The 15,622-nt window shown below is 40.3% G+C and overlaps 1 protein-coding gene across 1 annotated transcript in view; it reads right to left on the bottom strand.

Moving 5' to 3' along the window:
• Nucleotides 1-14,978, bottom strand: part of LOC136863481 (sodium-dependent proline transporter-like) — a 206,613-nt gene extending 191,635 nt beyond the window's left edge. The window contains exons 1-2 of the mRNA XM_068225959.1: nt 14,936-14,978; nt 13,791-14,048 (exon numbers count right to left, since the gene is read on the bottom strand). Of these exons, the coding sequence (XP_068082060.1) occupies nt 13,791-14,048; nt 14,936-14,978 (301 nt within the window). The remainder of the gene's footprint in view (nt 1-13,790; nt 14,049-14,935) is intronic.
• Nucleotides 14,979-15,622: the final 644 nt, after the last annotated feature.

A 15,622-nucleotide genomic window follows, 5' to 3' on the forward strand; every position in this document is an offset into this window, starting at 1 on the left:
CAGACACCCAGTCCGCAAGAAAGGGGAAATAACCATTTAAGAATAAAATCTCCGAGCCGACCGAGAATCGAAACCGGGGACCTCTAAACCGAAAGCGAATACGCTGACCATTGAGCCAAGGAGCCGGACAGCGATTAATAGGCAGTGCGAGAGGAGGCACCTGATAGGCCTATTGATGTCATGGCTTCGAGTGATGTGTCCTGATTTATCCCAAGGCTAAAATGGACCAATACCTGGCTATTCAGTACTCTAAAGGTTTGTTTACCCCACTGTAGCCCTGAAGATGCTTTTCCGTGGTTTTACATTTTCACACCAGGCAGATGCCATCGTCGCCATAAGACCTACCTGTGTCGGTGTGACGTAAAACAACTTGTACAAAAAAAGTTCGTTTGCGTTTGTTTATCAGATCTCCTGGCCTGAAGGAGGGTGTCACCGTCTAGAAGGTCCGCCGTACACCTTCAGGGTATGGAATAAAGCATTTAGTAGGAAGTAACTTGTTTCACTTGGAACAAGTGTCTATGATCGTCTTCTTTTGGAAGTGGTTCGAATCCCTCTACTGCGCCCTGGTGGGGGTGTGATAAGCGTCATGCAATTGTAATTATTTATGGAGGAATATATATTTCAATTTCAGAAGCGAGAAGATCGTACTTCGTATATTATAAGTACAGGCCAGGTCGAGAGGATGTTGTGAAATCTACACCAGACTGTTGTCTCCACTGAGATTAACAAAAACAATGAACGGCAGAATTAGAATTCTCAGAAATTGTGACAACGAGGAAAGAGAGAGGATAATTTGTTGCCAAAGTTTTCATAGCCCCGGGCAGAATAGGTAGTGGCAACAGCGCAAAGAGCCGGGTGCAAATTTCTGAGAAATGATGGCAGGGTATCTCCATGTACTAGCGGGAGTTGAACGCGGGGTTGGCACTGGAAGAAAAAATATGAGCCTTCCCGGTCCCGTGGTTTAGGTGGACCAATGGAAAAATTCACTTGACCAAAGCAAGGCGACAACTTCGTATTGTAAGAAGCACTAGCGAGGCTAACTCCGCGGATTAAACTGATAGAAGGGAGTGAGTTATCAATTCAGAATAAGGTGGAATTTAGGAGCCTTACTATATTATAAAACTTATAAAAGGTTAATAATTGCGGGAGATTGAATGGTGTAATTCTGAGAATTCATGGACGCTATTCGTTGATTGGCTACCGGCCAGGGACGCCACAATAGAGCGCGAAATCCCAGGCCGGGATACGGCAGCTAAATTCGCAAATATATCCATTACCAGCGAACGATAATAGTTGAGAATTGGTATAGAGCCTTTGAGAACATAATTACATCATTGAATCCCATATTTAAGCCACTGGCAAAGGCGCAAATAGTCATATGAGGATATCGGGGCTGCGCGTCCTAAGATGACCTCCTGTGAACTCGGAAGAGAGGGGTTATAAGTATAAATATGAGGTCGTGGACAAGGACTGACAACTACTTCTGACAAAGTGTCGGAGCTGATACCACGCCTGGGGTGCGTGACAACTTCTGAAGTATTATATTTTTACATAGTACAGTGATTCATAACGTGATGTAGCTCATATTACAGTCTTGAGCAGTATACTAGTATGAAGTGTTTTAAATAGTTACAGGACTCAGTAAAGCATAACTTACGGAGTGTGAGATTCTACCAACAGATTAGGAAGTACGTTACGTAAGAACGATCACGAGTGTTTGGTGTATTTCACCTAGTAAACAGTCGATTATAAACTGATACCTGGTCAGCTGTGTGAACGCGTGACGGAAATTCAAGTGCGCGCACGGGCCGTTGTAAAGGGGATCCCGAGGTACCCCATGTTCCTAGTGTCCGGCAAAGGAATGAAGAATGTATATCTACATTAAGTGGGCTAGATACAAGGCCGAGAGTGTAAAATTTGTGAGTAGAATTTAGGGTGGAAATTATTCCAGAGTGCAACAGTTATTTTATTTGTTTTTATTCAAAATGTGTAAAGTTGAAAAGGGTCAAGGATTAATTCTTCAAGCTGGCATGAATACCAGTGGAATGCAGTGCTAAAAACCGGAGGGGCTAGGCTCCTTGTCCGGTTTTAGCAGACTACAAGGGCAGAGATGAGTAACCTTTTAAAATATTTGTAGATTGCTATCGTTAGGGGGAGGAAATCATATTAATTTATCATGTAACCTAATTGTGAAACGAGCCGTTTCTGGCTCGTATAAATTCAAAGATAGATAGACAAAGGGACAAATTAATATGTACATAATTAGATCAAGCACTCATCATAATATTGATTATTAAATAGAGTATAGTAGGGTTGATTTGTTCATTCAAGTGCTTGAGTTGTTTGATATGATATGGAGCACGTCTCACGTAAAGATAACGTTAATATTCATTTAGAGGTGCTTCCAAAGTGTTTTGCCGTTATCGGATGTTTTATAGATATTAAGGCATGTTGTTAAGATAATCCAGAGGTAGGGTTGCCAAGTGATTTAAATTGTTGTGGGACGGAATGAAGTCTATTGATTTGTTTGTAAATATCGCGAAGTTCGCCAGTGGACAAAATAATAATCTGTAGAAGTGGCGGAGTAGTTACATTAATATTGGGTAATGTGTAGAGGCGTGTTTAATAATAATCCTTGAGAATAAAGGCACGGGCCTAGTTGGATAGAATGATTGTAAATTAAAGTAATTTAAATGTGGAGATATTATGTGGCATGAATATTTTATTTGGACAGTGAATCCGATTTTAACACTAATTGTTGATTTAACGTTCTTTTGGACTCCATAATAATCATAAATAAATTTGGTAGAAACGAGATAGGCATTTTGATAATATGGTCACGCTATGTTTGAGGCCCAGAGTGATTTGAGCCAAAAGTTGAGATTTGGAGTTTTGTGGGACAGAAATCCGGCCCGAAATGAAAGTGAATTGTACTGATGTTGATGAAGAAATAGATGGATCTTAAGGCCTACATAGAGGTTGTATTTCTATACCGGTGTATTGAGTGGCAGAATAGAGTCCACACACCGAGGGTTAATTAGTGAAAATGTTTTGAAGAGTTCCGATGGATAAATGGACTTCAAAATGGAAAAGGAAGGAATAATTTAACACTTGCAGAGATTGGAGGTATTTGCCCAACTGCGAGGGGTTATGGGATTTGAGAATTGTCTTAGGAGCATATGGTCTCCATGAATTAACGACAGTACGAAAATAAGGGTGCGGGTTCGAACACTATTATGTCCCGACCGATGTGAATTCGGATCTTGGTGATTTCTGTTTGGGAGAGAACGTATGTGACTAAATTATAAAGATGGGGAATAAAAATAAAGATTCTCGAAAGCATAAGAATATTAATAATTATAATATTCCAAGTAAATCATGTCTGGATTGATTAGTGCCAAAATAAATCGGAATAGTAAAAGGGGTTATGCGTTAAACATATATAGAGTGGACTACCGTGTAACAAGCGAAATTAAGTTTTTTAAATTATTATTAATAATAATAATAATAATAATAATAAATATTTGAAGCAGAAGAAAAAGTATTTACTTTTTTATATTTTGGGCATAATAATGATGTTGGGAGTTGAAATGAAAAATTTGAGATTTTTAACTAATAATAATAATAATAATGAGAATATTTGAAGAAGGAGAAGAAGAATAAAAAGGAAGCTACTTTTTTATGAGAATAATAAGAGCGAGAAGTTGAAGTATTATAGCGAGGATGATTACGGGTTACGATAATCACGATCTCCACTATTAATAATAATGTTGATAATAATAATAATAATAATAATAATAATATTTTTTATTATTTTATTTTATTATTTCGGATGCTGATGATGAATGATACTAGGGAAGACAGCTGGCGAATTAACGTGATATTGTCAAGTTGTTGTGAATAATAAGTTAAGTTAATAGTTGTAAAATGAAGGCAAATCCCTACATCTGGACCATTAGGTTAGAGTCTCTTTGTCGTTTCCTTCAACTAACGATTAGCATATCTTGGTTAGGAACCCGGGGAGAGTTTGTAGTTTCCCGGGTTGGTCTCATCTCAATCAAAGTGGAGGCGATAACATAGTTCATGTGATCGCGCCCACTTAGCCAACAGGTAATTGGTCCACGACCAAATATGGTCATGGTGTTAACGAAGGTAAATCTGATATCTTCAGATATCAACGGTTCCACCACCCAAATGGAAGGGTGGTCAGAAGTGATAAATATTATGTAATCATTTTTCAGAAATAATTTGCCAAATTACCGGCAAATCAATGGTCAACAGATTTTGTTGTGTGTAAAAATTATTTTGTTTACTTAAATAAAATGCTCCTTTAGCATTTGCAAGGAAACAGTTCCAGGTTCTTGTTCTTGTAGAATAGTAAACCCTTGGTGACCGTTTAAATATCCGTCCCCATCCCTAGGATGGAGCCTTCATAATTTCCCTTTGATCTGAATAGATATATAATTTGTGTGTTTTATGATGAGCCTTAAAGTTAAAGATTAGAGTGTCCCGTTCAACCCTGTAGTACTGATTGGATGGCGCCCTTACATTTAGTTTGAGATCTTATATCTCAAAATATAATTTTTTTATTGTATATTAGTTGCGATAGATTCGGACCGTAACACTCCCTGAGATAAATGCTGGTAAGGACTCGGGCTTTGAGCGGGTACACTACAATATCTAATAGGGAGGGTAAGGTGCAAGGCAGGCCATTTCCACGAGCTACTGCTTGGTTGGCATAACAACAACTTCACAGCCAATAACCTATAAAGAAACCCATGAGGGTGTATAAAGTAAGGGAGCGATTGGAATAGGCATATTTGGGAGAACAATACTCGAATTACTTTGTTGCCGTGAACATATGTAGTGAATACAATTAAAGCACCCAATATTAAAATCCCCCAACTCTATAATATGGCTCTTTTTTCTATATTTTTATGCCAGTTGATAGTATGTAGCATAATGTACTTACTCCAGGAGGAATGTAACCCATTTCAACTGTAATAAGTGAAAATACAGCAGTAAAAAAAAGAACCCAGTCGGTTTCAAGTATCAGACAGCCTCTAAATCGTAAATGCTTCCAACAACAGGTACTAAATATAGTAAGAAGCTCCAGATATCAAGAAAAACGAACATGGAATACTCAGAAACTCACAAACATCAAGTTCGTGTGACAATGGCAGGATCTGTGTTGGTGATTTACGGGACTGAGAAGGAAAACACAGAAAACGCTTTTTCTAGTCAACCCTTTCCACGGACAAACTAGCGACCAAATCGTCTAAGTAATATGATCCTCTGAAACCATGTATTATACAGTACAGTCCCAAACTTTTAGAGGCTCTCTCATCCAGTAAGCGATCAATAATATTCCGTAAGAAAGAAATGAGTTTTCCAATGGAATTATTATTACATCGCTGTGATTTCAGACTGACTTTTCAGTACGGGAGTGAAAGGTATGTGGACTTACGATATCCGATTCATTAAGTGGAAGTAACAGATATGAAAGTAGCGAGAAGGATTGCCGGCCAAGCATGTGGCGACTGTGAGGAGAAAATGCTCACAATGGGGAGGCGAAAGTCTGTTTTTACACAAACAAATATTTGTCAAATTCACGACGTCAGAAGAATAATTGCCAATACTTCAGCAGTTTACTTGTCAAATCACTTTCAATACTTCACAAGCCTTGAGAAGTCTTCAAGAGTCTTGAAAGTGAATTAGAACATGTTCTAATCGATCAAAGAATTGCCAAGTCTTTGACAGAATTGACGAATGGAACTCGAGTATTAATGGTTCGCGTTATGCCGCTGAGCATGCTGGGATTCCCGGGGCGGGAATCAAAACAACAAAAATGGCTTCTTCATGACCCATGAATGTAGTATGAGTGTTAATTGCTAAGTGTGAGGCACATTCCTGCTTATATTCAGTGGAACACCGTAGAGCACCAAAATAAAATGGATAAAACGGCAGCGTATAAGGAGATTGCAAGAGAAATATCTCAAGGAAGTGGACAGCTTTTATTTTTAGTACCGTACGGTAACCCATAAGTAAACACTGTCAGCAGTGATCGATTTCATGTGATCTTCGCATATTATTATTATTATTATTATTATTATTATTATTATTATTATTATTATTATTATTATTATTATTATTATTATTATTATTATGTTATTGGCTTTACGTCCCACTAACTACTTTTACGGTTTTCGGAGACGCCGAGGTGACGGAATTTTTTCCCGCAGGATTTCTTTTACGTGCCAATAAATCTACCAACACGGGGCTGACGTATTTGAGCACCTTCAAATACCACCGGACTGAGCGAGGATCGAACCTGCCAATTTGGGGTTAGAAGGCCAGCACCCTAATCGTCTGAGCCACTCAGCCCGGCAAAAATAATGCTATCAAACCTTGTGAAATCTTTTCAAATCTTTTCAAATCTTCAGCAATGTTGAATAATCTTTGACAAGATTTGACACCTCTTCATGTGAAGTGTTGAACTGAAAGAAAAAAATTATGGTGTACAACAGGCATAAGTTATGAATGAAGTGGATTGGTGAAGCTGTGCATATGAACGGTCTTCGGTAGTGGGGTACTGTGTGGTGGATGGAGGATAGGTTATGTGGGGGAATAATGGACTCGGACATGAAGGGTAAAAGAAGCAGGAAGAGACCAAGGCAATAAGGTTAGACTTTGCTTTTAATGTTTATAATATAAGGGATGTGGGACAAACCGACATCACAGAGCTTGTTGCAAAAACGAGGATTATGCAGGCTCTTAGTTTACTCACAGAGGCTTGCAGGCTGAAGGCTGAAATCCATAATCCATAACTGTCTACAATGAAGGTATATTTATTTATTTATTTATTTATTTATTTATTTATTTATTTATTTATTTATTTATTTATTTATTTGCTGTTAGTTTAATAATAATGCTATTGGCTTTACGTCCGACTAACTACTCTTTTACGGTTTTCGGAGACGCCAAGGTGCCGGAATTTAGGCCCGCAGGAGTTCTTTTACGTGCCAATAAATCTACCAACACGAGGCTGACGTATTTGAGCAGCTTCAAATACCATTGGACTGAGCCACGATAGATCGTGCCAAGTTGGGTCGCAACGACACAGAGAGGTCTAATGGCGACAAGGGGATAGGAAAATCCTATGATTGGGAAGGTAGTGAACTTGGCCTTAAATGAAGGTAAGCCCACAGCATTTGCTTGGTTTGAAAATGGGAAACCAAAGAAAGCCATCTTCAGAGCTGCCAACGGTGGGATTCGAACCCACCATTTACCGAATTGAGGCTTACAGCTAAGTGGTCCAAGTCACGCGGCCAACCAGCTCGGTATACGTATGTATGTGGTTATTGCTGTAAATCTCGTCCTATCGGAATGGCATGCGTACGGTCCAGTTTATGAATAGTGGTACCCCGTACCTTTGACTCCTCCATGGTCTGTACGAAGGTGACTTTGCTTTTGATTGGTACGTTAAAAGATTCCCCTTCGACTCAAAATTAAGGTACCTTCAGATGCCATAGATAGCGTCATTGACAAGGTTTACTAAGGAGGTGACGAATGAAGTATTTTCCCGTTGCTCCATTGCATACCTGTATTGAGTTCTCTGCGCTTTATGAATATAAGACCCTTATATGTAATTTTCTCCTACCGAGCAAGTTGGCCGTGCGGTTAGGGACGCGCAGCTGTGAGCTTGCATTTGGGAGATAGTGGGATCGAACCCGACTGTTGGCAGTCCTGATGAAGGTTTTCCGTGGTTTCCCATTTTCACGTCACCTTAACTGAAGGCATGGCTGCGTCCTTCCCACTCCTAACCCTTTACTTTCCACTCGTCGTCATAAGACCTGTGTCCGTGCGACGTAAACCAACTTGTAAAAAAAAAAAAAATCTCCCCACTCACCACTCTCACCACTTAACCGTCGAAATAAATCATTAAAGGTCACTCATTATGTAGAAGTCGAGCTCAGTGAAGTTACGTTGAAAACATTTCTCTATTTCTGTATTTTCCGGGCTTGTAGGCAAATGATAGTCCGAACGCTTCATCGGAAACTTTGTTCGGCATCTTCAAGGGTTCCGAATGACTTCGATGTTCATAACGCCGGCTATGAAAGCCTCAACTGCTACATCACTATTGCATTCGAGTCCACCAAGTCCACTGAGACATTACCTCACCTGACAACACATAACTCTACAAACCATTCTACTATCACACCGTTTCTCACAGAAACTGACTGTGCTAGGAATGGCTTTGTACTGCATATTTATATTTTACGTATATTGTTTCATATTGCCAAGGAAAAGTAATGGAAACACTTTCAAATATTTCGATCCCAAAAGCTAAGATACAATCCGCCAATATTTGTAAAAAGCAAAAGTGGAAGGTAAAGGTTTCCACTATCCATAACCTCGGCGCATGGTGGGGGTAGAGTGGTTAGCTCTACGTCCAGCCGCTTTGCCCCCAGGAATGTATCTGTTACTGATTTTGGTGTAGGCTGAGTGAACTTCGGAGCCATGTGCACATCCAGAAGTGGAAAGTGAAATCTAGTTTCTTACATTTGCGAGCTCCTGACGGGGATTCGGACCAACGTCCTTCCCGTGAATCGAGCACGCCTTTACCGTCTCGGCCAGGCAAAACCTCTCCAATAGTTGTATGAAAGGAGAAACTATGAAAAGCTTTCAAAACTTAGAAAATGGTATAAAATAATTTGCAATCAGTTAAGTACTGCATGTGAGCAGTGGTTTGATTGCATTCACATTTTTTGTTGATAGACAAATCGATAGACTGATATTAGCCATTAGATCAACCGTAAATTCCAAGGCATTTAACTGAAGCGGACGTCACAATGATCATATTTAACCTCAATATCTGCAGACCATTTGCCTCGGGACTGGTCGTCTTTTCAAGCTTAAGGCTATATAAAACATGCACGAGTAACAGATTAAGTAAATTAATGTCCCCAGCCAAATTAAATGTATGAATTGTATACTTATTCCTTGTCCATTTTCCCCTCCAGGGGAATTCTGTTTAGGTTAGTCGGCTACAAACGCTAGTTCGTTATATCTTAGTAACACACATCGAATGTTTTCATATTCAGCAATTCCTCCATTTCTGTGAACAAATATTTTCATTAGCCGAAGGAATCACTTACGTATAGTATATTTTAAAGTTTGCAATATTGAATCTGTGTCTAAATATTTGAAGATACGAATCTTCACATAAGCACAATGCCGGATACGAAGCCTCTTTTCAGTCAGTATGATGGTTTGGTTCATGTGATGGCACGGAGCCAGTCTTAGTCATCGGTGAAGCATTTGATGTGGAGAAGATACAGTTACCGAGGAAGTGGCTGAGCGATTTGAGTCATATAGCTATCAGATTGCATTCGGGAAATAGTGGGTTCGAACCCCAATGTTGGCAGCCCTGAAGATGATCTTCCACGGTTTCCCATTTTCACACCAGGTGAATGCTTACTTAAAGCCACGGCTGCTTCTTTCCTACTCCTAGTCCTTTCCTATCCCCTTTGTCAGTGCGACGTAAAGCAGGTGGCAAAAGAAATCTATTGTCCGGCTCAATAGCTAAATGACATGGTGATGGTCTTTGTTCCAATGGCTCCCGGGTTCGATTCCCGGCCACGTAGGGTAGTTTAACTTTAATTGGTTAATTACTCTTTCTCGGGGACAGGTTGAGTGTGCCGTATTCAACGTTAGAATTCATCCTACGTAGGACGCCAGCCTCATGGACACGCACGCCATGCCTTATCATTCTTAAGATGATGATGATTATTATTATTATTATTATTATTATTATTATTATTATTATTATTATTATTATTATTATTATCTGTTATTATTGTTATTATTATTATTATTATTATTATTATTATTATTATTATTATTATTATTATTATTATTATTATTATTATTATTATTATTATTATTATTATTATTATCTGCAGGCTTTCGGGATGAGCAGCGGTTGCTTGGTAGGACATGGCTCTTCGGGGCTATTGTGCCAAGGTTTTGTTTTATTATTATTTGATTTTCAATCATTTAATCCAAATCAACTCCATCTAAATTTATTTAATTATTTATGAGTAATATTCATGTGGCATTGATCATTGTCACTATCGTCGTGAATAGCTATAGCTTACTGAACAAGATTAATTTAAGAAAAACCTGAAGTTATTCACTCTTTCAAATATCTGATAATGTTACAGAAAAATAATAAATTCGTCATTAATATTTGAATTAAATTCCTTTACCAATCGAGATGGGTGCGTGGGTTGGACAGTTTAGCTGTTAGCTTGCATTCGGGATATAGCGGGTTCGAACTTACTGTCGGCAAACTTAAAGATGATCTTCGATGGTTTCCCATTTTCACACCAGGCAAATGCTGGGGCTGTACCTTAATTAACACCACGGTCACTTCCTTCCTACTCCTAGCCCTTTCCTATGAAATTGTCGCCATAAGACCTATCTGTGTCGGTGCGACGTGAAACAAATTGTAATAAAAAAGTAAAAGTTCTTTCTCCTTCACATAACATTTAGTCTCTTGATTTTTTACTCCCACGTATGGCTTGTTGCTGTGCGGGCTTCAGAGTCATCATCATCATCATCATCATCATCATCATCATCAAGCTTCGTGGCTGACTGGCCAGCGTCTTGCCCTTCAGGCATCAGAGTCTCACGCTCAGTCCCCAGGCGGAGCGTAGTATTTTAATCCTTAACGGTTAAAAGTCTTTGCTCGGAGAATGGTTATTTCTCCGCAACATTCCTGTAGTTCGAACATCACTACCCTCCACCACACTGCACCAAACTAAAAATCACACGAAATTATTATTATTATTATTATTATTATTATTATTATTATTATTATTATTATTATTATTATTATTATTATTATTTCGTAATCTGCTTACCCTCCAGGGCTGGGTTTTCCCTCGGACTAAGCGAGGGATCCCACCTCTGCCGCCTCAAGGGCAGTGTCCCGGAGCGTGAGACTTTGGGTCGGGGGATTCAACTGGGGAGGATGACCAGTACCTCGCCCAGGCGGCCTCACCTGCTATGCTGAACAGGGGCCTTGCGGGGAGGATGGAAAGATCGGAAGGGATAGGCAAGGAAGGGGGAGGAAGCGGCCGTGGCCTTAAGTTAGGTACCATCCCGGCATTTGCCTGGAGAATAAGTGGGAATCCACGGTAAAACACCTCCAGGATGACTGAGGTGGGAATCGAACCCACCTTCACTCAGTTGACCTCCCGAGGCTGAGTGGACCCCGTTCCAGCCCTCAACGTCCTTACAGGACATTCAAGTAATGCTCTATTCTCAGTCGGCTATTTTGCGTGATCGTCAGGGGACGTATTTTATTGTTCGTTTTTTAATGTTGTATGATTATTCCTCACCCCGAAGACTGATTGGATCCTCAACGGCTCTAACATCAGCTGTCACAGACAGTCTAGAGCCAGGGATGGCTAACCCATGGCACGCGTGCCACTAAGTGACACGCGAACACGACTTCTATGGCTCAACGCACAATTTTTTTTTTTTTTTTTTTTGCTAGTTGCTTTACGTCGCACCGACACAGATAGGTCTTATGGCGACGATGGGACAGGGAAGGACTAGGAGTGGGAAGGAAGCGGCCGTGGCCTTAATTAAGGTACAGCCCCAGCATTTGCCTGGTGTGAAAATGGGAAACCACGGAAAACCATTTTCAGGGCTGCCGACAGTGGGGTTCGAACCTACTATCTCCCGAATACTGGACACTGGTCGCACTTAAGCGACTGCAGCTATCGAGCTCGGTAACGCACATTTTTAATGTTTTAAGTATGTAATAAACAGGTCGAAAATCTAGCGACACAGCATATTTTAACATCATGCTTTAATAAAGAAGTATGTCACAATTAATTCTATTCCCATATTTTTTTAATACGGTACGTTAGAGGAAAATATACCTTGTTAATAAAAATTACCTGCTTTTGAAATGTAACTCTTTTTTTTTTTTTTTTTTTTTTTGCTAGGGGCTTTACGTCGCACCGACACAGATAGGTCTTATGGCGACGATGGGATGGGAAAGGCCTAGGAGTTGGAAGGAAGCGGCCGTGGCCTTAATTAAGGTACAGCCCCAGCATTTGCCTGGTGTGAAAATGGGAAACCACGGAAAACCATCTTCAGGGCTGCCGATAGTGGGATTCGAACCTACTATCTCCCGGATGCTAAATGTAACTCTTAATATCGTCAGTATAGGCACGGGGAAGCAAAAATAGGATAAGGTAAAACGATGAACACCATTTATACAAACCAGTCATCAACCCGGTAACAACTGTATTAATATACTGTAGAAAGGAAGAATGAACCATTTGAATATTACCCACAAATGCTATATGGAAACATTTTGTACTTAGTGGGACCAAACGATGAGAGGGGAAAGCAGTGAGATACTTCATTCTTCGTTAGCCGTTGGAGTAGTATTGCACCCAGAGGTCGTGATAACCGACTCCGGCTTTTCTCCAAGGCAGAAGTAAGAATGATATAAAATGTGGGTAAGCCCAAGCAAGGAAGAAGAACAATTTGCCCAGCTCAAACATAAATATGTGAATTATAAAGATTTATCTGAAGACTTCTGTGTGGAGCATGGAAATGAATTGAAGTGAAACACAGGCAGTGAAGAGAAGAGAGACATTTGAAATGTGGTATCACTAGAAGACGAAATGAAGTGATCGTATCACGAATTAATACATTTTGAATGGAGTTGCTGAGAGGAAAATGATTTGGTGAAATAACTCCAGAAGAAGCCTCCTGGGATTTGTTCAGTTAATTTTGTTTTGTTTTTGTAGGGGTAAAATGAAATGGCGTATGGCTTTTAGTGCCGGGAGTGTCCGAGGACAAGTTCGGCTCGCCAGATGCAGGTCTTTCGATTTGACTCCCGTAGGCGACCTGCGCGTCGTGATGAGGATGAAATAATGATGATGAAGACGACAAATACACCCATCCCCCGAGCAAGCGGAAGTAACCAATTATGGTTAAAATTCACGATCCCGATGGGAATCGAATCCGAGACTCCTGTGACCAAAGGCTAGCACGCTAACCATTTAGCCATGCAGCCGGACTTTGTAGGGTTATGATTGGTAGATGAAGTCATGACATGAATTTTATAAACAGTTTACAGTAGACAGAGGATGCAACAAGCATGTTGATATGAAGAAGTTAAACAGGGCGGGGTAGCATGGAAAACAGCAACACACGACTTTAAAGACTTATAACTCAGATGGCAATATACTGTTAGCTCAGTAGCATCCAGTCGTGATATATTTGAAAATTTAACCCAAAACGGCTATGATCATGATTTCGCGATCTTTCGCTGGGTAGATTTGGCAGCAATCCTTAGGTTGAAAATGACAATTTCTTCTACCCACTGGTGTCCAGAATGTCTTCAAGTTTGTACATGAAGTTATTGTTTAATGTATTATTATAAAGACAGTCTCAAATTCAAGGATATTATTTTGTTCTTTTATAGGTTATAGATTACACCTAACAGCATTCGGTTTTCACAACTGCTTTCCTGTTGCTTCGGTGAGTTACTTTAAGATCGATCCCCATTTGGAGCTCATTATTTAAACTGTGTATTTGATGTTACCTTTCCCCGCTACTAGATACTTTAAAAACTTAGGAAACAGTTTAAATTAGAGGGAGAAAGCTTGGCAGTTGATGAGTTAAGTAGTATGTCCTCAAGCTTCTCCGTTAACTTTCTTATCATATGTTATTGATGTGAATGATGTAGTACATACCCCCGCCGTTTTGGTAGGCAAGGTAGGGAAAGCGCCATACATTTCCAATCCCCACCGAAAGACCCACACACGACAGCAAAAATTCCCATCTTGATCCCCAGCTGCCACGCACAACAACAGACGCCAAAGATGGTCGCCGAATCGCTGCATCGATACCACGCTCCAGAATGGACTCCCGACGTGCTGCGATGTGTGCAGAGAAGCGCCTCTGACGTTCACGTTCCAAAGACCTGCATTCCCGCAAAGATCCTCCACGCCCTGCAAAGATAATTGATCACACTTTCAGAAATCAGGCTTGGAAGTGGCGTATTTGTTACTGATGTGGCCTGAAAAATCAAGTAATTAGATGTTCCATCAAAACATTCAATTATAGTCATATCATCCAGATTAAAATCCTCATCCTGTTTCCTGTCATTCGACCAGGTCAGGAATGGAACGAATGAAGCCCCATCTAGCGGCGAGGATAGGAATTGTGCCGGCTACCGAAGCACATCGCACTCCTCTGGGGCAATGATTAATGACTGACAAATGAAATGATGTCCGACTCGTTTGTTGAATGGTCAGCGTACTGGCCTACGGTTCAGAGGGTCCCGGTTTTGATTCCCGGCCAGGTCGGGGATATTAATCGCTTCTGATTAATTCTTCTGGCTCGGGGACTGGGTGTTTCTGTCCGTCCCAACACTCTCCTCTTCATATTCACACAACACACTGCAGCACCAACCACCACAGAAACACGCAATAGTGATTACATCCCTCCATACAGGGTTGCGTCAGGTCCTGTTTTACGGCCAGCGCGCGTGTGTGTGTGTGTGTGTGTGTGTGTGCGACACAGTTAGCACCCGCGAACCCACAGGTGTGGGAAAGCGGTAGGAAAAGAAGAGGAAGAAGTGCACATATAAACCTTCGTCGACTGAGGCCCACAAATATGTTAACATCAAAGTAGCCCAGAATAACAGCTAATTACTCTGACAAGAGTAAATAGCGGGTGGAAACAGCATTGAGTTTATATATTTCGAGAGAAAACTCTAGAAGATATGAGATTCTTGCGTAAAATTTTCATTACAACCAGAAAAATTAGCAATTAACAATGTTCTACAAAAGTGGAACTTGTAAAGATTCAAAATACAAGGAGTGTTGTTTCTTACGTCCACAGGCATCACAGTTTTCGTTCCTTTTTGTTTTCTTCATTTCCCATCTGTTTAACCTTGTAGCAGCGAGTTACTGCAAAATTTATAAAGACCTGATATTTTTTATTACTAGCATCTTTTCGAGTTGGACTTTCGCAGACAGTTGTTACTTTTCTCATGAAACAGAAATAGTATTATTATTACTGTATTATTGTCCATTTCCAACATTTCTCATCCCAAAAACCGTCGTTTAAATTTACTTAGTTTAGACTTGTCTACCTCGAGAGCTACTGTATTAGAATTTGTTTTAAGGTATGTTGGGGTTAAATCAATGTAGAGTTCAACGAAGAACATGTTTTTCAAATGATCCACTTTAAGATACGACCACCTTGCATATAAACTTCGTGATTAATCAAAGCTTGATTTGTCTGTTATTTCCCTTCCACATCGAGCTGAAATAACATTGCCTGGATCTTTGGCTGAATGGGCAGCGTAGTCGTCTTCGCTTCAGAGGGACCCTGGTTTGAATCCCGGCAGGGTCGATTTTAATCTTAAATGGTTATTTACCCTGGCTCGGGGACTGGGTGTTTGTACCGTCTCCAACATCCCTAAAACTCACACACAGCACTATACTCCACTAGGTAAATACGCAGTTCCCATACACATCACGTGCTGTCCACCCTCGTCGGAGGGTCTGTCTTACAA

This window comes from Anabrus simplex, chromosome 2, assembly GCF_040414725.1.
Source record: "Anabrus simplex isolate iqAnaSimp1 chromosome 2, ASM4041472v1, whole genome shotgun sequence".
Taxonomy (NCBI): Eukaryota; Metazoa; Arthropoda; class Insecta; order Orthoptera; family Tettigoniidae; genus Anabrus; species Anabrus simplex.